The sequence below is a fragment of the Lissotriton helveticus genome, chromosome 9 (genome assembly GCF_964261635.1).
Source record: "Lissotriton helveticus chromosome 9, aLisHel1.1, whole genome shotgun sequence".
Lineage (NCBI taxonomy): Eukaryota > Metazoa > Chordata > Amphibia > Caudata > Salamandridae > Lissotriton > Lissotriton helveticus.
The window spans coordinates 551,756,839-551,770,073 of record NC_136070.1 but is presented as its reverse complement, the minus strand read 5'-3'; the positions used below and the strand labels follow the sequence as shown (position 1 = coordinate 551,770,073).

The window sequence follows — 13,235 nt, the reverse complement described above, 5'->3', positions numbered from 1 at the left end:
CCAATGGACAGAGTCATAATCAAGTCGCTCAGACAACCATACAATTTTGTTTCTGATATATCAGGCAGTTAGTTCAAGTTGTACCGGGTGATATGTGAGATGTTTAGACATGCTCGTTCTATTGAATTTATTACATGTATCTAGGAAACATATGTTATGCTTGGTAGGTTCCTTGTCATCTCAAAACTACTTTAATAACTAAATTCCCACTTTATGATTACATATTGAATAGCAGATCTATGGCAGTACATTTAGAATCTTGATTTATGGGATTGTGTGGTACGTACGAGATGAGGAACTAGGTTTGAGTGACACCTGCAGTACTGAGAGAGATTAAACTATATGGATAGTGTTCAGGGTTAAGCGCTGATAAGACTGAAACAGGTCTGGGGAATGCCCTTTGCAGAAATGGGAGAAAAGTCTTTCTGGCTGGAGAGCTGGGGATTCTCTGCAGGCCATTTAGTGAATCAGAGTTAGATAGGTGTAGGGCCACAAGTCCCTGGGGCTAAGTATGGCAACTTGCTCCTCATTTCATCACCAAGGCAAATGCAAAATGTTTCCTTGCTCAGGATACTCTTGTCACAAGTCTCCAGTCAAGTGCGCTACATGATTTTAGCATGTTTCTAATCAAATGGGTACTAGACTCTATTAGGCAGTTTGGTGTCCACCTGAAGTGATACTCCTTTCAAAGTGGCAGGCTACCACCCTTAAGACTTGGTCAAGACTGCAGTAAGAGATGGAGGCACCTAATTGTAGTAGAGCAACAACAACAAGGTGATGGAAGAAAAGCATGCATTAAACACTTAAATGTTTTTATTCCATTGACAGTCACTCATGCCAATATCAAACCATTACTTTCTGCCCCTTGTGCCAATCTAGATAAGAGACCATATGCAAATAAGTATCTGTCCTGCTCCAATTGAAACCATCCAGCGCACCATGCCCAGCCAGGTGAACTCCAGGTGGTAAAATAAACAAACTCAGACCGGTTTCGACCTACTTAATCCTCATCAGTTAGGTATAGCTTAAACCCTGTGACACAGTGAGCACGGGAACCATGACATGGCATACCTGTCACACTTACAGCTGATACTTTGAGTTGATCCTCTATTTGCTCAGTACAGTTGTGAGGCTGACAGTCTAATAGCTATGATATACAGTTGTGAAAGGAAAGAAATAAAATTCAAAAGCACTACTTGGGAAGATGCTCTGTCAGAAAAATTATCCTTGTGCTTGCCAGACACGTAGCCCATGAGAATCATCAACGCTGAGGGAGTCTGCAGATTCTTGGCATTATGAAAGGTGCAAAGGGGGATATACCTGAGTGTTATACAGTTTCCACAAAAAAGAAAGTGGGACTGCGTATTGGGCTGACAGAACTTCAGGCTGAGTTCATTTACCACATCAGAGAATTTTGGTTCAATTCCTAGCTAGCTTGCAGTGCCCCACATGAACCCCTACCCTTCTGGGGTGGCAGGTGATTTTGGCAACCTTGAACATGACACTCTGATCCCCAAAGGAATTGGGGAAACATATCTTATCACTTTCGTTGTTTACTTATGTACGCCCATGGTAAACACAAGAAAGACACAAATAAAGTTTTCAATACATTTATTGAAACAAATGTAGACTTGCATAAAAAGAATGAGCTGCGATTATTAGAAAGATAAAACAAAACAATATAACCAGCATTATGAACATGGTGAAAAGAATGAACAGTTCAACCATGGCAGTCTGATTTCTATATTTGTTTACTATCACTACCCCTACCCTGAGAGCATAGAGGATTTACCCTCTGCTTGAGCTCCTAGGTTAGCCTGAGCCCCCATACCTGGATAACTTGGTCAGGGAATCAGCCTGTAGTGGGTTTGGCAATTCTCTGCTCGACGGAAGATCAACGTTAGTGGAGCTGGATGTCGAACAGAGGATTCATTCGAAGACAGTTGTGACCAGAGTACTCCTCTGACCCGTAAAAGGGCAGTTTCACCATTTGTATAATAAAAACCCCTGTGTTAGAGGTACAGCTCTGATGAAATGATATGTCTAAATGTTAGAAGCTTTCTCTGAATGGGCAATGCAATCACTAGGATATCTTGTTCTGTGTTCCTTGCCTTGAACTGAGTGTACAGAATACATAGCGGGAAAAACTGTCTAAAAACAAGCAACGATATTGTGCAAGTAAACCATGTAAAAATAACATTGCTAAATTAATGTTTCCTAAACTATATAAAATATAAAACTAAAAAGGAGAACAAAAGTAGGCCAAGAAGGCCTCAAGACTCTCTCTCCTTGGCTGTGAAAAAACAAAGCTTCTATATAAACAAAACAAAAAAAAACGACAAACCATATATTTAAAATGGTCATGTTCACAATCTAAGCAAACAGAAGCCAACTAACAATATGGCAATTAAAAATGTGCTATAAAAAGAATATACGTTAAAAAAAACAATTTATGAAAATAAGGGTTGAATTAAAAAATCAAAGGAGGCTCCCAGGATGTTATCCATATTCTCAGTGTCAAAGTAATCCAAGCTGGTCTCTGCATCTACAGACGATATTTCCATAATGGCCTTGTTGATGAGCTCTAAAGAACAAACATGGTCATCACCTTCAGCCGAAGGGGTATCATCCTGAGTGTGCCTGCATTAGAAGACCTGGGAACCAAGAAGTGAGGAGCCATAGCAGCTTGATCAAAGGAGAAGAATGGCTCATCGAAAGCATCCTGAAGCAATGGAAGTCTCATGGGACAACTCCGAAAATGGGTCCTCATCAGATGCATCAGCAGATCTATGTCCATAGCTGGTTCCAATTGCATTGCCAGGCAAATGCTGAGTGCACACTCCAAAGAGCACCACAGACAGCAGAGCACAGGCTGCACAAAGGTATACCACACTGGTCTAAAGGACAAGAACCAATCATTGTTCAGTTACTGAAGCAAAGAGACTCCAAACACCTGTATCATGCTTTCATGACACAGCTGGGCGTGCAGTAGATCCATCAACATTTGGCCTGAAAAAGGAACATCCTTTGCAGAGCAGCAAAAATGGGACCAAAATACTACAAATGAGAAATAACACAAGTGGTATGTCTCCAAAAACACAAGAATAGATAGAATGTATGAAGGAAAGTATCACTCCATAAGATGTTAGGTCAATTTGAGACCATTAGAAGTGAGAAGGTTGGATCTGGATGGAAACAGGAATCCTAGGACTACAGATGAAGCTCATTATAAAATGTATAGAACATAGGGCTAGATGGACTAAAATGGGATTTGCAAAAAATGGTCACAAATTGCTCACTGTCATTTTGTGAATCAAATCTGAATTTGTGAACCTCTGTGATTGTGACAGTCACAGTGCTAAGCACCTGCAAGGTACAGCAGACGACCATGACTGTGATTGCATTCTAAATTGAAAAAACAGCTTGCATTTATTTTAGGGAAATGGAGTTCCTTTAAAAAATATATATATATTTTCCATTTTGAAAAACTTTAGAGAGAGTTGGCAGTGCAACCTTTCATTTTGCAATTCAAAAATACTTTTCTGAGTAACACAATGAGGTTAATACATTGAAAAATACATGTTGCACTTGCAAACCTTGCATTTTGTGCATCACTGGATTTGCATCCTGTTAGATTTGGGGGTCTCTAGTTGGCACAGGTAGGTACTTGTGACAAATAGGGACCCTTGCCTCATGACAGGGTAAGGGGGTACACTCTTAAAATAAACCCTGCTCACCCCCTTGATAGCTTGGCACGAGCAGACAGGCTTATCTCAGAGGCAGTGTGTAAAGCATTTGTGACCACATACAGTAATCAAGTGACAACACTACAGATGGACACCACACAGGTTATATATCAAAAATAAGCATTCTTTATATAGATTTAACACAAGACCATAAACAACAAAAATCCACACTACTGTACTTACAATGGTAGTTTTAGCTTAGTTCTGTTCAGTTTTTAAAATGCGACACTTTGAGTCAATGTACCTTACGATGCGTTATGCTTCCACAACAAAAGTGTTGCAGCGATGGAAATGCGCCAAAGGTCCGGTGCAAAGAAATAAAGATGTGAAGATCTTCCAGGTGCGGCATGCTTCTCCGATGATGCGAGAAGTCTCGATTCGATGTATCAGCTGTAGCGGCGACACCCTTGTTCCGAGATGCGACGACAACAGCTTCGGCTGCGACACTCTTATCTGACATTGCGAAGCGCTTCCGCACAATGCGGCGACATTCAAGATGTGACAGCAGCAGCTCTGATGGCGGCACGATTCTCCGTGAATGTGAGGCGCTTTTTTGGATGCGGTGCAATACGACAGTTACAGCAGCGACATCCTAGACGCAACGGCAGCAGCGATGGCGACACGCTTCCTCTTCGTTGCAAGACGCTTTCTCGATGCGGTGCAACACGACAGCTACATCGGCGACATCCACGATGCAATGGCAGCAGCAGCGGGGGCGACACTCTTCTTCCTCTTGAGTCGCGCTTCTAGCTTCTTGCGACACGCAGTCCCTCAGAAGGCCCAAAACAGCAGCAGGCACTTCCAAAGAACTCTGGGGAGCTGGGGGTTGAAGTCTGTTGTCCCTGAGACTTCAGCAGGGGGCAAGCTCTGTTCCTAGCCCTTGGAGATCCTTATAAGTTGATGGAAGTACACAAATTCCCTTTCTCCTCACTTTGGCAGACAGACAACCACTGCAGGCCAATCCCCCAAGCAGCACTTCAGTGTAGGGATAGTCTCTTCTCAGTTTCTTCAGGTTCCTCTCCTCAGCAAAGGTTTCTTCTTGTAGTCCAAAAGTGATCTAATTTCTTGGGATCAGGGTCCCAATATTTATACCCCGAAATCCTTTGTCCTCTGAGGGAAGAGGGGCCTTTGCCCAGTCCAAACCAGTTCTGGAGCACTCTGTTGACATGACTCCTTCTTTCCATTCACAGTGCAGGGCAGAAACATCAGACGCCCCACGGGAGGTGGAGCCAGCATTGTGGAGGGAAAGCACAGCCCTGGAGCACTTTGTTGACATGATTCCTTCTCTCCTTTCACAGTGCTGGGCAGAGACATCAGACGCACCACAGGGGGTGGAGCCAGCACTGTGGGGGGCAGGCACAGTCCTATTCAGGTCCCAGGTGAAACTCCACCCTCCCATCTAGATGCAGATATCTCTATTCACCACTGGGCTGATTTATTCTGTCTCTTGGAATCCCCCAGCCCTGTCACTCAAACTCCAGACAAGGAATACACAACCTAGCAGAGGCAGGCTTGGATAGTAAGACAAGAAAATGCCTACTTTCTAAAAGTGGTATGTTCAAACACAGAATGTTAAGACCAACTTCACTAATAGATGTGTTTTATCATTCTGAGTTCAGGCATACTAAACTCGAATTTCTGCTATGTTCCCTGAGTCACTTAGGATTATAAAATGTAATAATCTAACTGCCCATTCTGGCCTATGGAGAACAGGTAGCCTTACAATAGTGAAAAACGAATCTGGCTGTAGTTCACTATTAGGACATGTCACACACCCCAGGGCATGTCCTACCTTATACTTTCAATGCACCCTGCCCTTGGGCCTAACATAGAGGTGTCTGACATGAAGAAAAGGGAAGGTTTAGGGACTGGCAAGTGGATGCACCTGCCCAGTCAGCATGGCAGTTCCAGACTGCACACAGGCACTGTAATGGCAGACCTGAGACACACTTTAGGCTGCTTCTGTGGGTTGCACAACCAGTGCTGCAAGCCCAATAGCAGCATTTGGTTTACTAGTCCTGGGCACACTCAGTGCACTGTACTAGGGTCTGATAAGTAAACCAAACCAGCCAATCATGGAATCACTAATCCATACATCAATTTACAATAGGGAGAGTATATGCACTTTAGAACTGATCAGCAGTGGTAAAGTGCCCAGAGTCATAAAACAGCCAACTACAGGTCAGAAAAAATAGAGGAGGAAGGCAAAAAGTTCAGGGATGACCCTGCAAAAAGGGCCAAGTCCAACACATCCTAATTTTTTTATTGTTGTGGTTGTATGACTTTATTCGATATACAAATATCATAAAAGTGTACACAGTTCATTCATCAGTGTTATAAAAGGAAAAGGTATCATTTTGTCATACATACAGTACAAAAGGGAATTAAAAAAACAAGATATACAAGGTTTTAAAAGTTTGTGAAAAATTATGCAGGATTTAAGAACAATTTATATACAATTAAAACCACAACAACAAAGGGGACATTGCTGGAGCTCCATGAACTACATCATGTTCGCCCGGAGGAGCTTAGATCTAGTTAACCAGGCACATCCCAAATATTTTGCTGTCCCACAAATTACGCTGGGGATGGAGGTGTCCGTTGTAAGAATGCGCAATGCCTCCCTGTGGTTCTTGGACCCCAGATTGGAACACACAGGTTTCAACCATTTTCTTCTCGCCTGTTTGTACACTGGACAGGCGAAGAGAAAATGGGGGATAGATTCCATGGGAGAAGCACAGCCAGGGCACCCACTATCTTTCTCCCTTGAGTGTGTCCACCCCACTGTGAAGTCATTCAGAGGGAATGTGCCAGACCTCAACTTCAGGTAGAGTGCCCTGTCTCTCTGGGATTCAATAAAATCTAGAAAGGGGTCCAGTTTAGGGGTGGGCTTGAAGTCTAGAAACTTCTCCGTCAAAGAGACATGTTTCAAGTTTTGGATGGCTTTGTTAGACACCCACTCCCAATAGGCCTTCTTGACTACTTGCTTTGGTGGCGGGGTCTGGCTTTCCCAGGCATCTGCCAGACCAATGTCCCCAACCTGCTATTTCAGTTTGGATACCCAGGATATCTTATGGCCTGTATCTATTCGGACCAGTTCGGTCAGGGCGGAGGCATAGTTGCACAGTTCCGGGGTCCTTCTGAGACGTAGCCAGAATAAAAGAGGGCATAGCCTTGCTATATCGCTTATTGAGTGTTTCCCATAGTCATGACGGAGAGGGACCAGAGGGGGTCGATGGATTTTTTTATTGCCTTTCTGTGCTCCCAGTTGTCTCACAATTTGTTGTTCGCCACACCATATTGTGCACTCTGTGGTCCACTTCTTGCCCTTTTTAGCCCTGGCCATTCCACAATTGCTAGTTACACTCATATTTTTCCTTTTTTAACTTCTTTCTTTCCACATTTCTGACTTCAGCTGTGATGGTAGACAGTATTGCACCTAGCTTATCCTCTGGTCAGGTACATGTGCCCCCCTCCTACTTGCTCCCTTAGTGGTCTGCTCAGAATCGTTTTCATTATTTCGCAAATGAGGTTCTCCCATAGGGTCCTGTGACTTAGTGGCTCTGAGTTTGCCCATACTGATGGACAGCTTTGCTACATGTGCACACTTCATGTAATAAAAGGTGTACTTCTTTTATTCAGTTATATCTCAGAACTGGTCTTCAGTCTTTGCTTTACTGTGCCCACTGTATTGGCCGCTAAATGCACCTCTTCCGATTGAGAAAGTGAATTGCAGAATATGATTTTACTTCTTTATTTATAATGTAAATGCCCTGCTAGTAGGCTTCAAGGTATCAAATTGTAAATTCAAATTGAAATAAATTGGGATACTTTTGTAACCCGGGTACTCTCTTGAAATAGCCGTGTCTGCGGCGGTGGAACATGAATCTTCACGAATCATGTAGCATTTCTTTCCCTAACGAAGAAATAATTTAATAAAACCATTTAATTACATTCAGTTGTGTTAAGATTTTGTTCATGAGGCATACAAAAGTCCTTCTAGGTCCATTTCTGGAAACATTAGAATAATGTCTGCACAAACGGTTCACCGCATTAATGCCAATATAATAGGAAACTAGTACAGCCAATGACAGAATAGTGCTACAAATCATTGTCAAACTCTTACAATGCTCTGCACCACGTACGTCACTTGTTTAGTAACTTTATTGACCTAGAAGTATTTTTGATTTAAATCCGGAAAAATTATGCAGCATACAGAGAACTATTTGGCGTGGGCAAAAAATAAACAAACTGCGTTACCCATGCCAAGTCAAATGGGTTGCACGGACGTCGTAAAGTACTGAGGCACTGGGAATGGAGGGCCGGAAGGATGGCTGTACGGGTAAATTCCATTAAAAAAACGTCAGGTATCTCTCGATCTCCCTCTGTACTCACGGTTTTAAAAAGAGGGGATAAGCAGCCTTCTTAAATGCTGCCATAATGCCATAACTCTGACTCCACCACTAGAACATCATTTGGATTGTGTAGATGCAATCAAAGAGGGTTTAAAAAGGCCTCCCAATTTAGACTGGCCGGCCTTCCATCTTGGTCAGGTGTGTCTACTCTGTACAGGACCACAAAGTATCATCCATGTCACTGCAGCCAGCAAACTTTTGTGGGTTAGAAGCAAATGTATGCAAGAACATATCTCAATAGGGCATAGTTATACGATTTGATTAGATATATTTAATATATGTATGCATTATGACCCTGATATCCAAGCGGGGATATTGTGTGGCCAGAAATAACATTTCTGGACTGAATCTTTACATAAATGCAGTTAATAAAAGTAAATCCTCTTGGAAAGGTGGATTTCTATCTCGTCTCGTTTCCCGAATGAAATTCCACACAGAAGTCCCAATTGTGGATGCCTAATGCTCATATTTACCATCAGCAGGGTGTTATGGGGAGATGAATGGGGAAGTTTGCAGAGGGAAGAAGTGCATGTGGTCAGGTAGGGGGGATATTAAATGTCCCCCAAGCCTTAGAAGGGGACCTAGCAGGGGTTGGGGACAGAGGCCACGCTGCAATTGGAGCCCAATGCCAAAACAATTTCACCAGCCGTACTTACCAGCAGGTAAAATAGATGTTTCCCACCCAGGAAATATTGGTGCAGGTATTTCAAGCAATTTATAATTGGCAGGAGCAGTATGCGACCTGGAAATACAGATCTGTCCAACCCATAATCGGTATCTCTATGTGCTGTAGAGTATTACCACCAACCAGAATGTCCTATGCAGAAATGTCAACTATCATAAAGACAGTGTCCTAAACAAGTCTTGACCCATTCGACGAAATTTCTTTTAGTAATTTCAGTAAGACCATGTTTTTGAAAATGGTATTTAGGACACAATATTTAAATCAGATGATATTCTGACCACAATGTTCTTGTAGTATACACTGGTGTGCATAGATTGCTCTAGTTTAGCAGCGATTTTGAAAAACTTTTTTCAGATTACATAGACTGTACTGGTGCTTCTGTAACTTTCTGCCAACATCTGAAACTAGTGGATTATCTAAAATTCTTCTTTACCCTGATAAATTGTGCAAATGTCACTTCTAAACTTACCAGGCTATGCAAAAGTCAGAGATGATATGGATGCTTAACTAAAGTTTTTATCTGAAGAGGATAATGGCTACTTCTCTTACCTCAGTGATGATTGTGGAAGCAAATTCACTCCGGTCATACACCCACCCGTCCATGCAGGGTTCCAAGTTTGCTCTTGTGGCGTTATCGTCCATGGCATTGGGATTCGCAAATCCCCAATGGGCTGTGGTGAACCGCAGGCACTTCTCAAGTCTTTGCTTCCCATCTAAGGGGATGAAAGCTCTCAGGGACTCAAGGGACCACAATGTTTCTGTCATATTGGTCCACCTCGTGTCATTGGCTTTGACCTTGCAGTGATGGTCTGGGATCGCAGCTGTGAAGTTCTGGAGCAGTTGGTGGCTGGACATCATCAGTACGGGGATCGCCAGCATGATAACTTGAATAAATTGGAAGCGTCCCATTCCGCCAGTCTGATCAAGTAGATCTCCAAAAGGCATGATGGCTCACTCAGGAACACAAAATGTAAATTTAATCCGAGGCCACTGTGTGAACACACCCCAGTTCAGGGAGATAGCAGAGCAGATTACCCACATATGCCTCCTATTTGTTCAGGAGCACATAAGTACAGACACACTGAGGGGTGACTTGATAACTATGCTGAGAGTTTGGCAGATGGTGCTGACACTTGGTCTGAAGCAGACTGAAAGATGGAGTTGCTTCTGGTGTCCAGATGGCTAGACACTTGCTTCAGCTTACCTCCCTGAGGTTAGATTGAAATGGCTGATTTTTTGTATCCTTCTGACCTTTTTACGTTTGTCTTCTGCGCTAACACGCCCAATCCAGTCTAGCCAGCTTTGGCTGAGGGGTGCAGATGTCACCGTTGCCACCCATAAAAGGGTTCCATTGTCTCTTGTATGTGGAGATGTGAGAATTTGAAAGGAGGAAGTAAAGAATCTGGGGGTTGAAGGAATTAAATAATGTTGGCATGTTTATTTTTCAGATTATGCAAAGGAATTAGCTCGTGCCAAGTTGAAGAATTACTTTTCTGAAGTGGATTAACTGAAATAGATTATATAAAAGGATTAGAGTATATTTTGCATACGTCCCGAGAAGTGCTTTCGCAAGGTAGAATCCTCCTTGGCTCTCAATATGATTGGCCAGGAGAAGTGTGCATTATTTCTCACATCAATGAAATTTGATGCGGAGGGGGGTAGGGATTGAACAGGTGTAATTAAGAGCATCTATTGCAAGATTTCCCCCTATAATGCGGAATAAGATGCAAGTTTTGATTCCTACAGCGCTAAAATCTGCATGTCCTGGTAAATAGTGGACATATTTCAACTGTTCAATTCCTTTAAGTTTGATCTGCAAATATTAGATAGGAAATGTAACATTTGCTTCGCATGTAATTACTGTGTGCAATAAGGTTTGCATCACTTGTAATTCCAATCCCTGTGCAACAGGAATTTGTGTAGTGATCACAATTTTCTGGGCCACTCATAACGAGGGCCTTAGTGTTTTACCCGAAGGATTCTTTAATTAGCCAGTGAGATTCAAAGCGGCCTATAATTTGCAGTTGCGAAACAATCCTCTGTTCGTTCCAAGGTTACTTCTTTTATTTAAACAATCTTTAAAACTGGCACACAGCCAATGCGTTTCGTTCCCAATTTACCAGAGGGAACTTCGTCATGGCTCTTCAATATCCAGCTGATTGATAAGTATGGTTAAAATGATAAGTGGATGTAGACCTCAGTGGGCACAGTCAGCCTCCAAAGAAAAAAAAAAGTATGGTGTAAGTCTCACACCCAAGGAGTGGAGAATTCACTGCTCTGAACAGACTGGCGTTTTGGACACCTTTGCGTAGTACCGGGTAGTATATATAAGGACCTGTCAGTTAAAAAGTCTCTTGAATGAATAGTGGTGACTTGGACCCTGCTTGATCTTTAATATTTACTCTGCATATTTGGAATTCTCGACTCCTTGGGTGTGAGATTTTCACCATACATTTGTTTTTCTTTGGAGGCTGACTGAGGTCCACATCCCCTTATCATTTTAACCATACTCATCAATCAGCTGGATATTGAAGAGCCCTGACGAAGTTCCCTCTGGCAAATTGGAAACGAAACGCGTTGGCTGTGAGCCAGTTTTAAAGACTGTTTAAATAAAAGAAGTAACCTTGGAACGAACTTGGCTTGTTTGACTGACTCTGCAACGAGTGCACCTTCCATTTCTCTTGAACATTTGGCCACTATTAGAACCTCCGGACGTCGGATGCAGGAAGTGTTTGCACCACGTAATAATAGGATGTACATAGGGATTTGATGTGCTTGACCCTGGCCTGCCATTTTGTTCTTTTTCTGTTAGCGAAACAATTCTCTGTTTGCTGTGACATAAAGGGACATCAGTCGTCTAGGGACGGAATCCTGATGGGGAAGGTTTAATCCATTGTAATTTGAATCTACCTATACTGGGAGAGTTTTAAGCAAAGCTTGAAGCTTTTCAGCTCAAACCAGATGTGACAAATAGGTAAGAATAGAATCGCATTAACGTGACGTCTTTGAACCTCTTTCACAAATATTTTCAGAAACAAGGGGGCAGATTTATGAAGGCCTTGCGCCGCCGGTGCGTCACTTTATTTGACGCAACGGCGGCGCAAACAATGCGCCCCATTTACAACGTGACGCATCTAGGAGATGCGTCACGTTGTAAAGCCCTGCGCCATAAGGAGGCGTTCCTGCGCAGGGGAGGGGGGGCATTCCTGCACAGGAACGCCTCCTAAAAGTGGCTGAGTGAAATCTTTAAGATTTCACTCAGTCATTTTCAGGACAATGCTGCGTCAAAACCCTGCGCCTGCTTGAAGCAGGCGTAGGTCTTGACGCAGCATTAAGGAGATGGGGCACCCCCAAGCCTTGCTGGAGCTGCGTGGCGCTTGCGACGCAGCTCCAGCAATGCACCACCTTTACGGCACAGATGCGTCACGCATCTGTGCCGTTTTTGCCCCATGGTGCGCCGCATTGTAAATGTGGCGCACCATGAGTGGTGGAGCAGCGGCGCAGGATGACTGGCGCATCCCTGGGGATGCGCCAGTCATCATAAATCTGCCCCAAGGAGTGCAAAATGTTTCCATGTGCGCAGATGCCTTCATCCCAATTCAGTTTCAGTATCTGCACACATCTGCACACACAGATTCCACATTAAAACTGAAGACATGAGCCAGAACACTTGATTCTTTCTCCTCTACCTTCGTACTATTCTACAGACCTCCACCATTCAATAAAGCATTCTTATATGTCCTCTTAGAAACTAAACGTCAACCATACTGACCTCTGCATACTTGTTGACATGAACATGTAGTTCAACTGACCAGCAATGCCCCAGCTAAGTTCCATCATGACACGTCTTGAAGCTCTTAACCCATGTTATCTTAAATCAGGGCTACACCCAACAGCAGGTTACATGGTTGGGTATCATTTTCAGGCATCTTGCAGTTATCCCAATCACATCAATTTCCAGGAGTGGTTACCATCTCATCCCTTTCATTTACATGATCCCATCAAAACCTACTTCTACAACAGAGCCATGCTACAACACATATAGACAACAGAACTAACTCAATTTTGGATTCCTGTTGTCTCATCTGAATGTCCTGTCAACGGCAGATCTAACAGCAAACGTCAAGCAGCTGTACAATCACTTGAAAAGAACAAGCTGATCTCCTTAAAACATTTCAGATACCCTGAATGATGATGATGAGAGACAGTGTGGATCAGCAAATAAAAATGAGTAAAACACAATTGGGAGCTTTCCAAAGTTAATGGAACAAAGCAACAAATCCACTTGACAAAATCAGTCTTCAGAGATTTAACATGATCTAAGAATATACTATCAATCAATCGATCAAATAATCTTTCTTTCCCTATTATTTTAATAGCATATCAAGT

The 13,235-nt window shown here is 42.9% G+C and overlaps 1 protein-coding gene across 1 annotated transcript in view; it reads right to left on the bottom strand.

The window, feature by feature from the left end:
* Nucleotides 1-9,888, bottom strand: part of LOC144782831 (solute carrier family 22 member 6-A-like) — a 433,852-nt gene extending 423,964 nt beyond the window's left edge. The window contains exon 1 of the mRNA XM_078662104.1: nucleotides 9,396-9,888. Coding sequence (XP_078518230.1) covers nucleotides 9,396-9,791 — 396 coding nt within the window. The 5' untranslated portion in view covers nucleotides 9,792-9,888. The remainder of the gene's footprint in view (nucleotides 1-9,395) is intronic.
* Nucleotides 9,889-13,235: the final 3,347 nt, after the last annotated feature.